This window comes from Euwallacea similis, chromosome 9 (genome assembly GCF_039881205.1).
Source record: "Euwallacea similis isolate ESF13 chromosome 9, ESF131.1, whole genome shotgun sequence".
Classification (NCBI taxonomy): domain Eukaryota; kingdom Metazoa; phylum Arthropoda; class Insecta; order Coleoptera; family Curculionidae; genus Euwallacea; species Euwallacea similis.
This window is the reverse complement of record NC_089617.1, coordinates 2519967-2537319: the sequence shown is the minus strand read 5'-3', so window position 1 is coordinate 2537319 and position 17353 is coordinate 2519967. Positions and strand designations below refer to the sequence as shown.

General features: G+C 33.6%; 5 protein-coding genes across 7 annotated transcripts; 2 read left to right on the top strand and 3 right to left on the bottom strand.

The window, feature by feature from the left end:
• Positions 1-1309: 1309 nt before the first annotated feature.
• On the top strand, positions 1310-2205 carry LOC136411046 (uncharacterized protein C14orf119). Its single transcript, XM_066393451.1, has 2 exons — positions 1310-1504; positions 2011-2205. The coding sequence occupies exons 1-2, from the start codon at positions 1310-1312 to the stop codon at positions 2203-2205; spliced, it is 390 nt and encodes a 129-aa protein (XP_066249548.1).
• Positions 2206-3478: 1273 nt separating this feature from the next.
• On the bottom strand, positions 3479-3886 carry LOC136411045 (DNA-binding protein SMUBP-2). Its single transcript, XM_066393450.1, has one exon. The coding sequence runs from the start codon at positions 3884-3886 to the stop codon at positions 3479-3481; it is 408 nt and encodes a 135-aa protein (XP_066249547.1).
• A 545-nt stretch (positions 3887-4431) lies between these two features.
• Hmgs (hydroxymethylglutaryl-CoA synthase) lies at positions 4432-7419 on the top strand. Its single transcript, XM_066393284.1, has one exon. The coding sequence runs from the start codon at positions 4711-4713 to the stop codon at positions 6094-6096; it is 1386 nt and encodes a 461-aa protein (XP_066249381.1). The 5' UTR covers positions 4432-4710; the 3' UTR covers positions 6097-7419.
• A 49-nt stretch (positions 7420-7468) lies between these two features.
• On the bottom strand, positions 7469-17072 carry LOC136410920 (alpha-N-acetylgalactosaminidase-like). Of its 2 annotated transcripts, XM_066393286.1 has the most exons (10): positions 16925-17072; positions 11531-11698; positions 10931-11105; positions 10700-10874; positions 10550-10644; positions 10330-10491; positions 9614-9811; positions 9387-9551; positions 8361-8436; positions 7469-7801 (listed from the first exon to the last, which is right to left on the bottom strand). In XM_066393286.1, the coding sequence occupies exons 2-10, from the start codon at positions 11692-11694 to the stop codon at positions 7743-7745; spliced, it is 1269 nt and encodes a 422-aa protein (XP_066249383.1). In that variant the 5' UTR covers positions 11695-11698; positions 16925-17072; the 3' UTR covers positions 7469-7742. The 2 variants fall into 2 exon arrangements, with proteins under 2 accessions (XP_066249383.1, XP_066249382.1); XM_066393285.1 differs by lacking the exon at positions 16925-17072 and having other exon boundaries at positions 11531-11757.
• On the bottom strand, positions 12929-16258 carry LOC136410921 (alpha-N-acetylgalactosaminidase-like). 2 transcript variants are annotated; one of them, XM_066393287.1, is made up of 10 exons: positions 16118-16258; positions 15472-15641; positions 15245-15419; positions 15023-15197; positions 14825-14910; positions 14562-14723; positions 13996-14193; positions 13520-13681; positions 13389-13467; positions 12929-12987 (listed from the first exon to the last, which is right to left on the bottom strand). In XM_066393287.1, exons 2-10 carry the CDS (start codon positions 15630-15632, stop codon positions 12956-12958), a joined length of 1230 nt encoding a protein of 409 aa, XP_066249384.1. In that variant the 5' UTR covers positions 15633-15641; positions 16118-16258; the 3' UTR covers positions 12929-12955. The 2 variants fall into 2 exon arrangements, with proteins under 2 accessions (XP_066249384.1, XP_066249385.1); XM_066393288.1 differs by lacking the exon at positions 12929-12987 and adding an exon at positions 13215-13234 and having other exon boundaries at positions 16118-16257.
• Positions 17073-17353: the final 281 nt, after the last annotated feature.

The following is a 17353-nucleotide window of genomic DNA, read 5'->3' as shown; positions in this document are numbered from 1 at the left end:
TTGGGTATCAATCAGTTGTTTCCTTTTCTGTCACTTTTAAGGGGCTTTCATTTCATTAAACGCGTAATGCTTGAACAAGATAGAACAGCAATGCGATTCCAATTCGTGACCGAACAGCAAAGGTATCGACCCTCGAGGCCACCTAGATACAGTAGAAATGTAAAAGATCAAAAGAACTTACTTCTTTTGAAGTTTAGTAATATTGTGCAAACTGGAGAATGTTTGAATCGTTAGCTTGAATTAGGACGATGGCGTATTGTAGGGCAGAATGAGGCTTCTAAAATATCTATGCTGTCTTCTAGACCCAAATAGTCTTTATTTACCCAAAAAAACTGCTATTGGAACTACTCTCTGGAAGCAAATCCCTGAGGCCGGATTGTACAGTCCAAATTTAAACCCGACTTGAAGTTAAGCTCCAGGTTTGACGTATATCCCATTTATTATCTGTCATAATCTTGGATTTAAACTGAAGGTACACAACTGGGTTTAATTGTTTGTACCTAGACTTATTCTCTATATTTGCTAGAGCTTTTCATAGCCGTGCAAAGTCTTGGTATGGGCGATTTGAGGGGTCGAAGACCACTTTCTTTTTGAGATAAATTACCTGGGATCTTTTGAAATGTGAGGCTTCTGACTTTTTGAGAACGAAGATCACCAGATGACACGTTTGCTTCACCGACTCGAACCGGATGCACTAGCACTAAGCATAGAAAGCCCGACAGTGAGTACGAAGTACTGTGAACGCACCCCAAAATAAAAAAAAGAATGTCGAAAGTCTTGCAGCTTCCCGGCTTGCAGTATTGTGAGTTGTGGTTGTGTTATGCGTCTTGTGGTTTCACGTATAGGCGAAGCTACCTGAATTTAATTTGAAATATTAATTTTATTGAATCACAGTTAACTAAAATATGTATAGGTTGCTTGCTTTTGTTGCTTTGGGTGTAGTTTCGTAAAGTAGGTCACTGAAAACATACAAACAAGGACGAGTGTGACAAAAAGTAAGAAGTAACTTACTAAAGCAACGGGTGATCATTAAAAAAAACCTTACAGCAGGTGCTGAACCCCAAAAATTGGGCTTTAATTAAGCCATTTTCTGTTTACCTTCAAACATCTGATTGACAACAAATAACATAAAACATCTGATTGACCACAGAAAAAAAAAGACATTTCAAGGCCTACTTGACTTTTCTTATGATCACCCTTTATTATGCTTTATCACAACAAAAAAGGTCCAAATCTCATATCGTGGGTTTCATTGAACATTCTTCATCTTTCTTAATAGTTTCAACCAGAAATTTGAAATTCCCCAACCATGACAGCAATAAACTCCAATGCTCAGCTAAGATACCTATTGGAATGGTTTGATGAATGGAGTGAACTACAAAAATCTGACTTCTTGTTGATTTTAGCTGAGAATTATGCTCATAAATCATATGTTAATGGGATTGTTAGCAGTATTTCTAATATGAATTGCAGGGAGAAACCAATGTCTTTATTCGAATGCAGGGTATGTATTTGCTCTAATGAAAATAAAAAATATGTCAGTAAGTAGAAAGGTAAGTGTCAGCTTATATGATAGTAAGAGTGTCATGAATCCATTGCAAACTGACAAACATTTAAGGTTCTTGATAAGATGCCAAATAAAATTTTCAACAATATTTTATATACTTACTTAACCCATTAGCAGTTGCTCAACTGACTAATAGACTGGCTCATCTAGTTTTGTGTTCTATAAAGTGTAGCAAGAGATACATTGATGAATGACCCATGGTCTAGTACATTCACTAATTAGTATTCTGGACATGTAGTTGTCAAGAAATTATTATTATATGAGCAATAGTGCATTTGGGTCTCTCAGACTGGGGTTATACATATTTCCCAACCATGACATTAACCAATAGACAATGAATCTTGCTATAAAACTTTTATAAATTAAATTCTAATATTAAAGAAAGTTGTTTCTCTTTTATACTGTTAACTAGACATAACTAAGTCTATATAATTTTTTTTCAGATTAAGTTGTTTAGAGAATGGTATTCACAATGGAACCTTGAAATGAAAGAAAACTTCTTAAAGAAATTGGAGGAAATAGACCCTGGTTTTATGCAGAATTTGAATGCAGAAATAGAGGAAAAAGACTCACAGGCCAATAATGGGATTAATTGTATTGATGACAATAGTCACAGTGATAATCCTTTGCCTGAATAGTAGATATGGGGTCCTATACAAATTATGGCATTTAAAATTTTTCTAGCCAAGTGGCAGAACAATCACACATCACAAAAATATTCCATTGTATGTATGTACTCCTTTAACTAAAATATTATTAGTTAATAAGTACCTAAGTAAAGTTCGTACTGATTAGTCACAAAGGCATGATGATTATTTCTTAAATTGGTGAGGCGCTAATTAATTTAATTTTAATATATTTTGAGAAATATACACTGATAATCTTTATATCAACAAATATAAAATTTCAATTTAATTTGCAGTATTATTTTAAATACCTCCCCTTTTTCACATTTTTTCCTTTCAGTTGACATAGATTTTCATAGGAACCATAACTAATACAATGGTGATGATGATAACATAAAGTGTAGCCAAAATTAGACCTGTATGTGTACCTTGAAAACTGAAAGATAGAAAAATGGTAAAACGTGAAATTATGGCTAGTTCGCTGCCGTTTTCAAAACGATTCCAAGTTTATTTTTGAACCAAAAAGATTTGACATCTTTGAACTTATTTTCATATGATAACAATCTAGGACTAAATACAAAGATTACACAGTATATGAAGGAGTACATGAACTACCCCACTTTGGTAAATCAGAACTTGTATGTATTAACAAAAGGAATACATTGATCAAAAGCAATTAAATAATTCTTAGTGAAACCAAGATTGAAAAAGTATGATTGAACAATTTTGTTTTAAAATGCATAATATAATGTGTATTAATATTTTCAATAAAATCTATTCTTAATATGTTGAAGGACAATACAATATTTATATTCTATACATTTGAAGCAGACTGTTCATTTTTCCTTTTATTTTATTTGGCAATAACACCTCACACATAAGTGGGGGTTGCTATAGTAGTACAATTACTTGCTATTCTCAGTTAAATCTACATATAACATTCACTGGTTATGGAGGACTGAGATGAAAACTCTTGCTGACATTTTGGTGACTAACAAATAATTGGTTTTGTGCTAAAAATGGAACTTTTTTACAAAACAGCAGCTAATGTGAAAAAATAATTTTCCATTCAAAAAACTGATAATCTTTTGATGTTAATGGTGTCCAGTCTTACAATATCTGCCTATATAACATATTGTATGGATAATACAACATTGGTAAGTATTCTGCTAAAATCTATACTGTGTAACTTTGGATGCTGGATGACACCTTGGTAGAATTTTTAAGCCACAAAAATCGATGTTACTGTTTTTCAACACCTCGAATGCAATAATTTAAGACAAACTTATTTTTTCTTTTTTCCTTTATTTTGAAAACCTTGTTTAGACTTCCTTTCTGACTGCATTTCCTTCAACTTCATGGTGAGCTTAGTTTGAACCTCATTGTGTTTATCTTTAGTAAGTTTTGGTTCAGGATGTAAATACTCCCTCCTTTCTTCTCGTTTAATAGCTTCACCACACCCATGGACTTCTGGCAAACCATGGGTAGAGCAAAAGCGCCCCTTGCAAAACTTGCAGTCTATCGCAAAGAGGTTGATTTTGGTTTTGCATTTTGTGTACGTGCAAACGTTGTCCAGGGCTTTAACATTTTCAATTGCTTCATCCACTTTCTTTGATGTAGTGGCTTCTTGGAGTTCTTTTTGCTTGTTTTTGACGTGAGTATTTTCGGTCCTAGTTTGAGTTATTGAAGACATTTGGGTTTGTAGCAGTATCTTTTACTGGTGTATTAGTTAGTTAAATTGTAAGGTGCATAAACTAAAATGTGTATAATATATAATACAGGTATCAGACTGGTTTTTTGAGGTTATGAGATGCGCAGAGGTCACATCGATATATTTGTATCGATACAGTTTTGTATATATCTACCGAAAAGAATATCGATATATTTCGATTAATAGATGGACTCAAGACAAAAATATCATCAATTTAGACGAGTTATAGCTAATGATTTGTCTGTCTCTATGTACGGAATTTAAAGGAGGACCTTTTGGAGGTATGAGATGAATTAAGTTAATCTACCCAATTGTTTATAAAATTGTAATTAACTTTAAAAACTTTTAAAATTAAATCTTCATTTGCTGATAGGCCTTTGCTAAAAGCTATTTATTCTCTTTTATGAAGAAATCGGAAGTATATCGAACATTTTGAAATATCGACATATTTGTTCTGATACAGGCATGTCAAACATGACAGAATGACGTCACATAGGAATTAACACATGGTGTCTTCCCGTTTAAAAAATATAAGGAGGACATAAGACATCCAGTCCTTCTATATCGGTGCCATGAAGAGTAAAAATAAAAATTTGCAATTATGAAAGTGATACGTGCATGAAAGTTAAAGATTGTGGGGGAACTTCAACTCATCATCAGATGATCATCTGCTCAGAAAGTAGAGGGGAGATTGTCACTTTCAAATATTTAGAAAGTGGAATGCCGAGTAAATCCGACATTCCGTAACAACTATTATCGTGGTTCATATCATCGTGTCGTGTCGCGGTCCTTGACAAAGCCGCATCATGAATTCCTGGCCTGAAGACGTCGGGATTATAGCATTGGAAGTCTATTTCCCTTACCAATACGTAGACCAAACTGAGTTAGAGCAATATGATGGTGCATCTGCTGGAAAATATACAATTGGCTTGGGCCAGCGGCGAATGGGCTTTTGCGGTGACCGCGAAGACATCCACTCATTGGCCCTAACTGTGGTGGAAAACTTATTGAGGAGGTACAACATTAAGCCCCACGAAATTGGCCGTATTGACGTAGGAACTGAAACAATTGTTGATAAATCAAAAAGCGTAAAATCCGTACTGATGCAACTCTTCGAGCCCCATGGTGTAACTGACATTGAAGGACTTGACACTACAAATGCCTGCTTTGGAGGGACTGCAGCCCTTTTAAATGCTGTGAACTGGATTGAGTCATCTTCGTGGAATGGCAGGTACGCTTTGGTTGTTTGTGGAGACATTGCAGTATATGCAAAGAGTGCTGCCAGGCCTACAGGAGGATGTGGAGCTGTTGCTATGCTTGTAGGGTCCAATGCACCCTTAGTCTTTGATAGGGGTGTGAGAGGCTTTTTCTGTAAGCATGCATATGATTTTTACAAGCCAGATTTGACTTCTGAATATCCTGTAGTGGATGGAAAGCTTTCAGTTCAGTGTTACTTTGAAGCTTTGGATAAGTGTTATCAGTTGTATTGTAAGAATGGTGAGAAGAAATGGCAGAAGGATGTTAATGTTGACTCTTTCGATGGAATTCTATTCCACACGCCTTATTGTAAAATAGTTCAAAAATCAGTAGGTAGGCTAGTGTTAAATGATTTCATCCGCCTTCCCAATGACAAACGTTTAGCTCTTAATCCAGATTTAGCCAAGTTTGCTGAAGTCAATTTGACCAAAACATATTTTGACCGTGATGTAGAAAAAGCATTTTTATCTGCCAGCAGTGACACATTTGATAAGAAAACCAAGCCCTCTCTTCACTTGGCTGCAAACATTGGCAACATGTACACTGCCTCCTTATACGGAGGTCTGGCCTCATTTTTAATTTCAAAAGACCCTAAAGATTTGATTGGAAACAAAATAGGTTTATTCTCTTATGGCTCAGGATTGGCCTCCTGCTTTTACTCTCTACAAATCAAAGATTCTTCTGCGTTATACACTTTGATAAATAATCTTAGTCACGTAAATCCTTTGTTGGAGAAACGAGTTAAAGTGGCTCCAGAAAAGTTTGAGGCTACCTTGGAGTTGAGAAAACATAGTGCACATCGAGCTCCCTATGAGCCAAAATCAGATGTTAGTCATTTTTTCCCAGGGACTTATTATTTAAGTAAAATAGATGAGCAACACAGGAGGTATTATGATAAAGTGTTTCAAAGCTGCATGAGTAATGGGCATACATGATAGGAAAGTATTTTCTTTAGTATTTTGTAGAGGTGGATATAAAACGGGGCTATCCAGGCTTTTATGATAAAAATTGGGACAAGTAAAAGTTTTTTCTTTTGGTGATAAATACAGTATCTAAGTATTGGGTGGCACTGAAAGATGGTTCTCCCTTGTAAGTTTTTTCTTTTTAAATTTAGTAGGCTGTGAATCAGACTTTCATAACTTTAGTGACTTCGATCTATTGGCCTTAAATACAGTTTACTGTCATATACCTAACTAACTTGAAAATCCATCACAGAGACACCCGGTATATATTTATTGCTACAGCTACTTAGCTGAAGGTCTTATCGGTTACACGTATTAAGTTTTCAACTTTATGTTAGGACCTCTTCTATCCCTTTAATAGCACTAAAACTTGGAAGGTGGAAACTTAACATTCTTAGATTTTAGCATATTAAGATTAGGCTAAAATAACCGAGATATTCGCCTTAAAATGAATTTTCTAAATACGAACACGGAAATGTTGCTAATTAATAAAATGGATTTCAAAGCCGATATTTCACTGTTATTTTTGGTCTAATAACAACTTTAATTGATTAAACCTGAGGAACTATTTGTGTTTCAAGCGAGGTTTCAGGTTTATTGTTGAAGTGGTAGATTTAACATGCGGTTGAAATTTAACAAGTGAAATCCTATAGGCCACATCAGAAAAACGCAATGTATTCATATTTGTTTAGGCTTCAGTAAGAATACCATACCAAAGTGAGCATTGATATTTTATGTAGGTAGGACACTTTACAAACTTCATTATTTTGCAACGGAAACTATAATTAAAATTGAGTTCTCTATCTTCATATATAATTTTATAATCATTCAGATATAACATTACTTGAATCATTTATCTTTATTATAAAAATTCATTGCAAATTCAAGTGCGTTTATAGAGTAAGTTAATATTTGATGTTTTCTGAATAGACCAATTATTCTAACAAAGTCGCAGTTTTAATGTAGTGAGAGAGATATCTACATATTATCTACAGGAAAGGATCTCATTTCAGTATTTCCTACTAAAAGAGGGTAATGAGAGATTGAGGTACCCACCTACTAGAATAAAGTTCTGGAATTTATAATTCAGCAAGCATGTGCCAGTTTTAATTAGGTACCTACCTACTTATTTGTCAGTATACCTACTTATTATAGTATTGATAAGTGTATCAATCAGAATTATTGTTTCTTTATTTATAGGACCGACACAGTTGTGAACCTTCTACAGTTGAGTTGTTATATTTGTTAGTTGCTTTATATATACATGTTTATTAAATATTAAAATACATAAAAATTTTGTTTCTGTTGTAATTTTTACAATTTTTCTAGTATCTATTAGGTGCCCTCGGTAATACCAAATTGGGATTTTCAAAACTTATTTCTTAACTACCTTCATTTGACATCTTTAGAGTTTTTATTGTAATAAATTAAATTCATTTAAATGCCCTTTAAACCTAAGATTATGGGACAAAAAAACATAAAAACGTTCCCCAAAAGTGTTTTAAAAATTCGAGTAAACATTACTAGACAAAAAGGTACCTGCATTTAATAAGCAGTGAAGCATACGTAAGTATGTGTACGTAGTTGGATACTTACAAATATCTACTACAAAGCTCAGATTATTTGATTTTCTTCACATGGATTTCAGGTAAAGGTGTTGCAATAAGAAGAACTGTCCCTAAAAGTAGTAAATTATTTAGTTAATGTTACGCGGTTACGTTACCTACTAATTAAATGATTAATATTGGCGCAAGATAACAAACGCATTACTAAAATCCTTTACACATAAACTTATTAATCAGTCAGTGTATACAGTGAAAGTGAAACGAAGAAAGCTCCAAGCAGTTAGGTGAAAGTTATATCATGCGATTGTAAGATGTTGTAAATTAGCTATCACAGACCAACTGGTATTTTAAAGGTTTTTAGTAAGGACATACCTATTTATTTAGTACAATTTCATAAGCTCATTTTCATTTTTCTCATTTGGGATTACAATTCCGACTATCCTAATAAGACGGTGAAATTGACTGGCTGAAATTATGCACGAAAGCTAGAATCCATATCGATGAGCGAAAAGCGACATTGAGGCAAACGATATAAAAAGTTATAAGCATATGGATGATATAAATAAATACATTAATTCATTTGTGTGATCTCTAAGAAGTATTTTTATGTACTTAGTTAGGGAAGACTATTCATATAGGAAGTTGAAATGGAATCAGAAGAGCCAGACTTACCAGTGGGCTTGATTCTGACGAATATAGTATCATTCAGCTTGACTACTTCTTGGATTATTTCAGAATCATAGACGTCCTTAAGCAGAAATAAAAAAAAGAACATAAAAATATACATAGCACAATCTGATTTTGGGAAATAAAAAAATCTAAAATGATCACAGAAAATATATACTTAAATATTAGTAAAGTTAATGAAAAGAAATGAAACAGATTTCTAAGAATGTGTAGAAAAACATGGAATCTATAAGGTTTGTTTGTTCAGTCATCAATTTTCTCTGTAACAAATTGTCTTAGTTTCCTATATGCTCGACATATTTTACTTTAAAATACATTAGTTGCTTTTGTGTTCTCTATATTTAGTTTTAACGTATATTAATTTTTTTTTGTTCAACTCATCCATTTATAAATAGACCTAATTGCAAGCTCGCACAGCCACAAAAGAAGCTTTCTACATTACGTACTTATTACACAAATAACTATTCTAAAAAGTGATCCACCTCGTATCGAATTTGAAGTTCAAAATTTCCCAGTCTTTTGCTGTAAATTTAATGGCATTTTACGAAATACGTGTAGCTTATACAAGTACTTAAATTTATATTTTTTTGTTAATTAGTACTCGTGTTAAGTTAACCAAGGTATGTAGTCCGAACTTAATTGTAACACGTGTGTTTACAATGATAGAAAATTTAAAAACCATATTAAGTTATAGTCGAACTTGCAGATTGGTTAGATTAGAAATTCCGGTTAAAGGCTATCTTATCTACTGTTCTTGAATATAAAGTATTTTCTAAATAAAGACTGTAAGCTCGCATTCAACTGCGCTCAATAGACAACTTCTAATAAGTTTACAAAGTGATTATCATATCAATTGCCGTTGAATATAGCAAATGAATACAGTATGAATAATTAAGTATCACATTAACACACCAAAAGTTTGACTGTATTTCTTCTAACCGATGACATGGCCGTCATTAATAATTAGCGCTATGGAAAACTTAAAAAACGGAAGGATTAATTAAATCTTACCTTCAAAACATACCCAGCAGTGTTTTTCAGCCCTAAATCAGTTAGGGTGAAGTTAACTCGATATGGATAGCCATCTACACGATGGCTCAATAACCCGATGGCGTAGGTCTTTTGGCCATCTATCACTGGACTAATTGGTCTTGTCCAAAAGTCGATTCGGTCTTTCTGCATCAAAAAATCAGAATCAATATGTTTTATGTACCGATACCTCCAATTCGAAATAATACCGTCAGAATAAATCTACCCTGCACTCCTAACGAGTCTTGATTAATGTCAATGACATCTTTGTTCAATAAAAGTTCTCGATAGGGCGTTTCAATTGTTCTCAAATCAACGGACATCATCAATGGGGCGGCCAATATCGCCCAAATGGCCATCTGGGCTTTCGACTGCTCATAACTCAAACCGTAGTTTCCTATTAGTAGCTGAATCAAAGGAATTAGTATTATATTGATAGGTACTATACTGTATAATATTTGCTTAAACCTTATAATGTAGGATCTTTAAGCTTATATCCTATTCCAACTTATTAAAAATCTTGGGTCGCCATGGAAATTACGTTATTTTTATGGCACATCCTCGCATGGTCCAAAAATACATTAATTTCATGTTCTTTTGAAATTGTAATAAGCTACACCAAATTCACACTTATACAATGTTGGGAGTACAAAAAACTTGTGCAACACAAGTTGTTTGTTTTCAGGAGAACCGTAATTTATCAAGATAAATTAGATATATATACATATATGGATAAAATTCGTAATTATTTCGAATAAATCAACTAACTTTTCCATTTCTTGCTTTTTTTTGTGTGTCGTTTTGTTTTCAACACTAATATTAAGTGGCTAACTTTGTCCCCATCTTATAACTTGTATACACAAATTGTTCTATTATTCCTTCACAGTAGAACACCCTGTACACGTAGATAGAATAGGTTCTTTACCATATCAGGATCGTTCCAGTGTCCCCGTCCAGCATATTTGGCAATTCTATCTTGATTATCACTGAAAAATCTAAGAATACTGGTCACGTTGTCCCAACAATCGTCGATATCATCCCAATTCCTCCAGAGATTACATACCTCCGCCATTTTGTCATAATTCGGCTTCAAAATGAAAGGAAACTCATTAAGCGTAAAATCATTGTTAAGCCTGCCACCCTACATGAATTCCTTTGGGTTCCATATAAGCTGGCCAACTGCAAGAGTATACAATTGGACGTCCAGTTTCATTGAGATATCTCGACATCAGCGAATAACCTGCATAAAAAGTTATTCACGCACATTACTCTTTTTCATGTTAAATTCCTCCCACCAGCTTCCATCGTGAAGATGTCAGAATTACATCCATCTAACTTTAAGTAATCTACGCCCCAATCGGCGAAGGTCTGCGCATCCAATTGCAAGTACTCAAGGCTCCCTGGATATCCGGCGCAGGTTAAAGTACCATAATCGCCATAAATGCCAAATTTTAAACCTTTCCCGTGAATCTACAAAAATAACCGCTGCATTTCCTTTAACACTTTTTAACTTAAAAGTTTATTACATAATCGGCCAACGATTTAATGCCGCTGGGAAACCTTTTCGGGTCCGGCTGCAGTCTGCCTTTACTATCTCGTTCCTTGCTCGCCCAACAATCGTCTATGATAACGTATTCGTAACCTGCATCTTTGAACCCGTCAGAGACGATATGGTCTGCCATGTCTTTGAAGAGATCTTCTCTGAAAATGGTTCGTCTCTATTTTTGTATCAAATAACTATGTTTCAAGTTTGCAACTTTACATAGAGATTCGAAATATATTGTGCGCGCGAGTTTTCCCTTTTATAAGAAAACACTGGCAGGAATGATTTTAAAGTTTTTAATGAAAAGATATATAATAATTGCTTAGTAATAAAGCCCTGACTCGGACACCTCGTTAAGATGGAATGAATGCAACTTGGGTCGAGCCTAAGGAGAGAAAAAATAAGAAAAACAAACAAGGGGGAGACAGTGCCCAATTTCACCGGGTGAACCGAAATACACCCGCGGTCTTAAATAATATAAATTAACAAACATCCAGAAATTTATGGGATTTGAAAAAATATACGAGAGCCGTAAGATCTATCGGTTCTAGAGTTTATACATACATCATTATGTTTAGCTTACCGTATACAGTCATTAGGATATGCATCGCAATCTATTATACATCGGAACCTCTGCCAATGCAGCCATCCCATGGGCGGAGTTAAGGCCAATCCATTATCCAAGGACTGAGTGGATTTGATCGTCAAAACAAGGACCACAATTAACACAGATTTGCAGACGCCCATTATTCTATAATTTAATTACGAATAATTAGAAAATATAAAATTTTATTAAGCGACAAAAGAAAGGAATTACTATTAATAAAATGAATGACTCTTGTGAGAGAACATTCCGGTAACGGGTTTATTTTGAACCGGCTTCTTAAGGCGCCTGAACTAAACTGATTAGAAGTTACATTAATATTTAATCAGGTTTGCTTTGCTACGAGGCTGTTATTTTTAAAACAACATTATTATGGTATAAATGCCTTTGGTTATTCAGTAATAATATAGTACTGACTTTAGTATAATTTCAATTATGGATCTAGGTACTGTGATATCGCGGGTGACACTGTTACCGACACTATTAATCTAAGAATTGTTATGCTACACCGATACTAAACACTTTGAAACTGATATTATTAATTTTTACTATATTTGCCTTAAGACGCAATTTTTGTCGGATTTTCAAAGGTCCTTGGTAATGTCTGACCAAGCTGAAATATCGGCCTCCTTAAGTTTTTGTACTTTTTCGCATACATAGTATTGTGCTTAACAACAAATAAAAATACTTAACCCATGGAGATTTAACCTCGTATGGCGACCAAATAATATATAAGAAGTTCATTATCATCTAAAACAGTTACGACGGATAAAAATATAGAGTGAGCAAAAAGACATCAATTAAATAATCATTTAGTAATTTAAAAAATACGGATCTTTTGCATTAGATGTGCAGGATGTCTAATTATAAACGCCCTCTTTTGACTTTTGAATATTTGATTTTCGAAAAAAACCTTTATATAAAATATAGAAAGTAAAAGAATAGAACACACAATATTTGGAATATACAGAGTATCCTAAAAAAGTGTGGAAACCGAATTTTTTAAATGGAAGTCTCTATATTGTAATTTGGGGTTAATGAGGTCTTGTGGGCTCAAACAAAATCTGAACTCGTCACTGAATAAAATATTTACTCAATTAACCGTAAACTATCCAGTTTAACTGAGCAACTACTGTAAAGTTTCTGGCTTATGTATAAAATGAAACTCCGTAAACAGATTCGTACAACAACGAGATTTATGCTAAGAAACGTGGGTTCTTGCAATACATTTTATAGATTTATTGGCAAACAGTAGGTATCTCGTATCATACTCGCTTTTAGTTTTCCTACCAGAAACATTAAATATTTGAGTTCAAATATATCAAATTAGATATATAGGTAAAAGAGGAATTTTCATAAATAAAACAAAGGCCCTTTGAATAGGTAATTACAAATTATTTATATTTACAACGGTCTCATCAATAGAAGTACAGCACCTGTAATGAATAGAAAAAAAATGGTATAAGCATCTAAGTTGGCTATTAAAAATATCATGGCGACGTCATCCTGTCCTCCTTTGTAAAAACGTCAACGGTTTTTTCCGAATTGTAATAATGTGAATACGACATTATGAACACCTCATTTACATTAAGGTGAATAAAACGATCTGGTAGAATCAACTATTGATCGCTAGTTGGGATTCGTTAGATTTGGGGCAAATTTCAGACAGCATAATACGCTAGACTGAAATAAAACAATGATTGGTTTAGATGCTAGTGAGTCGTATTGTCACGTTGCTCTATGGCGGTATTATAATTTTTCAGTTTATGTTTGATAAGACTTTTTCGTCACCATTTAATAGAGATGCAAGTCCAAACCTAACAAGTTATATAATTACCTGAAGGAGGAACTCGTACGGTTATATTTTCATCTTTTAAAATATCTCGGTTCAATTCACTAGCTTCATTAAAGACGTCCTAAAAGATTACTTTCAAAGTGTTTTTGACTAATGGTTATTTAAATACCTACAATAACATTATATTGCTCAGGTGTATCTGTCACAATATTACTAATAGTGATGTTAAAAGGGTAATAATAGCCGTCGGTTCGATTGCTAACGACACCTATGGCGAGACCCCGAGCATCCGCCGTTCCTTGCAACTTTTTGTACCATAACATGATATTGTTCGTCTGGAAATGAAGAATTTTAACATTATTTAAATGCCATTTGTTTTGGTATCCAATACAATAATGAAGTGGACAAGGAACTTGATATTTGACCAATTCTAGTACGAAATTAAGAATTATAAAACAATATTATAAAAGGAAAACCTAATTAAAGAATTAAGATAAGGAAGTGAAAGCAATTATATTCAGAGATGTTCTACCACAAAAAGTCGCAACTTTCTGCTGATAGTGTCTCTTTTTTCAAGACCCTCCTATTATTTGTTTTCTCAAGGCACAATCTACCTATAGAACATAACAGATAAAATATTAATCATTACCTTGGACAGCACCACTCCTGGATATCCAAAAGGGTCCTGATTAATGCTTATGGCATTCTGGTTCAAAAGGATATCCTTAAATTCCTGTCGAATGGTGTCTAAATCTACTGACATTATCAATGGGGCAGCCAGCATTGACCAAATGGTCATTTGACTTTTGCTCTGTTCCAAACTTAGGCCAAAGTTCCCTATAATAAGCTGCAAAAGTTCATATTAATTAATTAAATAGTGATAGATCTGATGAATTTGATTAGATAGCTCTTCATGCGACAGTCTGTGACGTGCCAATACGCGCGCAGCTAGTAAGACTAAAAAATCGTTTTGTATTACAAAGTATGCGTTTCCCACGGCTATTGACACGTCTAAAATTTCATTATATCTCAAGCGGTTTTGGAAAAATCTAATTTTTACTGTTTTTTTTAATGAAAAATCAACATCCTGTAGATCGGTAACGAAGCGTTTGCGAACCTTTGTTTATAGGAACTTTTTTTTATAAAACGACCTGAGCAATTACGCCTTTAAATATTGCCGTATCTTTTTAAACACCCTGTATATTATGAACCTACCATATCGGGGTCATTCCAGTGGCCAGGACCAACGAACTTTGTTAAAAATTCTTGATTATTTATAAACCAAGTAGTAATATCTCTTACACCCTCCCATTGATCCTGGATATCATCATAATTTCGCCATAAGTTGCAATATTCGACTGCCAGAGAATAATTTGCCTTAAAGAAAGTTATGGAAATTTCAGTCTAGAACATTTCTTAAAACATTTCATATAGTTGATATGTATGCTATTGTTAAGCTAATTAAAATCTAAAATTACCTCAAGGCCTTGGTATGCAGGAAAACTACATGAAAACACTATTGGCCGCCCTGTAGCGTTTAAGTATTGAGACATCTGCACGTAACCTGGAATAATTTATCAATACAATATGAAATTATTTCGAATTTTAGTTTACACGACGTACGACAGTGAGAAATATTGATCTTGTTCTTTAATGTGCAATAATATACGAATTACCTTCTTCTATGGTCTCTGTCTCAACATAACACCCATCCAATTTTAGGTAATCTACACCCCATTCGGCAAAAGTCTGGGCATCGACCTCCAAATATCCGAGACTCCCCGGATAACCACCACAAGTGTAATTTCCATAATCGCCGTAAATCCCTAACTTTAAACCTAAATCGTGAACCTATAAAAATTATTTTAGACCTTAATGGGAGAAATGATAAATCATACATAGTCAGCTAATGCTGCAATTCCATTAGGAAATCTTTCGCGATCTGCCTGCAACCGTCCATTTTCATCCCTAGTCTTCTCTGCCCAACAGTCGTCAATTATAATGTATTCGTAGCCAGCTGACAGATATCCATCTTTTACTAATCTGTCAGCAGTTCGTTTAAACAGGGCTTCGCTAAAATTCAATTTTCGGCGTTACATCCCACCAAAATCATCACCAGATTTACTTGATGCATTCATTTGGATAGGTTTCACAGTCAACCAGACATCTAAATCGCTCCCAACTTAGCCATCCCATAGGTGGGGTCAACGCTAGCCCATTATCAAGACCATCTGAGTAGAATATGTAGTAGATCAGGAACAAAATGGGAACAGTCCAAACTTGCATGGCTAGAAACTACTTGACAAAAATGTTATAAATTTATGGAATGGTATGGAAAACCATCTAACAATAGGTATAATAAGGAAATAATTTTTGTTTTTATATTTCTATTTATATAGAAACCCCAATAAATTAGATTATCTGTGCACTTGCTAAAGTGGGTTAATGGTAGGTTATTTTGACTTAACTACGTAAATTTGATATTGGTTAAGTAGCAACTGCCATGGTTTAAAATGCAGGTGCCTTCTTCATCTATCTGATAATGCCGTAGAAAGGGAGCTATAAGTTTTTTAATTATGTTAACCAAGTTTCTGAATAAGTTAATACAGAATTTTCCATAAAAAGTAATACTTAATATAATGGATATTTAAACTTTCTTTACATATATATATATAAAGAAATGCATCTAGATGTTAATAATAAGAAATTGTTAGTTGTTTGTCCATACGTCTATACAATGTACCAAGCTATTATAAAAAGATATTACTTACCTATCTTTAATGATATCTAAAAGTGAAGCTGCTGTACAAATCACTAAAATCACTACCATTACTATAAAGTAGATGATAACTTTTCATTTTACAAATCAAATCAAAAACAATAAAGTTAAAATCACACAAATTATCAACTAATATTCCAATATGTTTGTGATCAGTAAAATTCTCATAGTATAAAGTGCACGTCTTATCACTCTTGTGTATTGAGGACAATTAAAGTAGCACTTAAAGATCAGTACTATGCAACATTTAGTATAGGCGCCCCTCATAGAGTCATATATCCGATTTGGTAATTAATTAGTAACTTTTTGTTTTTTAAAAAGGGGTAGTCAGGTTATTTCAAAATTTCTTAAAAATTTGATGGGACACCTCTCATAAGCAGATAAATATATTGGTATCATGGGTGTCTGATTGTGACATCTTTCAGTATATATGCAATTTATTACACTTTACATACATACATGAATAGACTTATGAATTGATTGCCTACAGGGTGGTACTTTTTCTGGAATCAAGATTTGACAAATATTTAATGTAAAACAATATATTCAACTACTATTACATGCAGTACTCTAGATTCCAATTGGGCTAGGGTTTCCCAGAAAATTGGTTCCCTAATATAGTTGCCACTATAAAATATTGCTCGTTCATTTTATTTGAATACAGGTTTTTAGGTACTAGTAGAAAGACTATCATCAATGTTGGAAATTATTATTTACAACATTTTACATCTCCTATATTAAGGCATCGCTTTCCCAGGAAAGCATAGCTTAAAAAGATAGATATATAGGCAGTACATACCAGCAATCCCACCTTGTACCGGGAGATCCTGGGAGAAATTCCGGATTTTCAAGGCAAATAGTTTGGACATGAAGAGACACGATTTTTTCTGCATTTTTCACCACAATTTCATTTACGAACTTTTTCTTTCTGTATTATAAACTATTTATTTAAAATAATTAATAGCATTCATAAACATAAACAAAACAAAGAATAAGTAGGGTTAGGATTCCGATGGATGGAAACCTATATTTCTGAAGCAGTGAAGGTGCAACATTGGATGGAATGCTATTTGGAACAAAACATAGACATTTGTATCTTAAATTTATTATTTATAATATAATAATGCTTTAAGAATCAACTTTAGTTAAGCACCAAATCGAATTCTGCAATTTTCACGGTTTTAACGTTGTTTTCTTCATGTAATTGCATAATTCCTATTTCAGCCAT

Coding starts and splice junctions, on each gene's coding strand:
- LOC136411046 (XM_066393451.1), top strand. CDS start 1,310: ATGACAGCAATAAACTCCAATGCTCAGCTAAGATACCTATTGGAATGG. Junction 1,505..2,010: donor TGTCTTTATTCGAATGCAGG/GTATGTATTTGC, acceptor ATTTTTTTTCAG/ATTAAGTTGTTTAGAGAATG.
- LOC136411045 (XM_066393450.1), bottom strand. CDS start 3,886: ATGTCTTCAATAACTCAAACTAGGACCGAAAATACTCACGTCAAAAAC.
- Hmgs (XM_066393284.1), top strand. CDS start 4,711: ATGAATTCCTGGCCTGAAGACGTCGGGATTATAGCATTGGAAGTCTAT.
- LOC136410920 (XM_066393286.1), bottom strand. CDS start 11,694: ATGGGCGTCTGCAAATCTGTGTTAATTGTGGTCCTTGTTTTGACGATC. Junction 10,875..10,930: donor TTAAATCGTTGGCCGATTAT/GTAATAAACTTT, acceptor TTATTTTTGTAG/ATTCACGGGAAAGGTTTAAA. Junction 9,552..9,613: donor AGGGTAGATTTATTCTGACG/GTATTATTTCGA, acceptor TTTTTGATGCAG/AAAGACCGAATCGACTTTTG.
- LOC136410921 (XM_066393287.1), bottom strand. CDS start 15,632: ATGCAAGTTTGGACTGTTCCCATTTTGTTCCTGATCTACTACATATTC. Junction 15,198..15,244: donor TTGCAGCATTAGCTGACTAT/GTATGATTTATC, acceptor TAATTTTTATAG/GTTCACGATTTAGGTTTAAA. Junction 14,194..14,561: donor ACTGGAATGACCCCGATATG/GTAGGTTCATAA, acceptor GAACTTTTGCAG/CTTATTATAGGGAACTTTGG.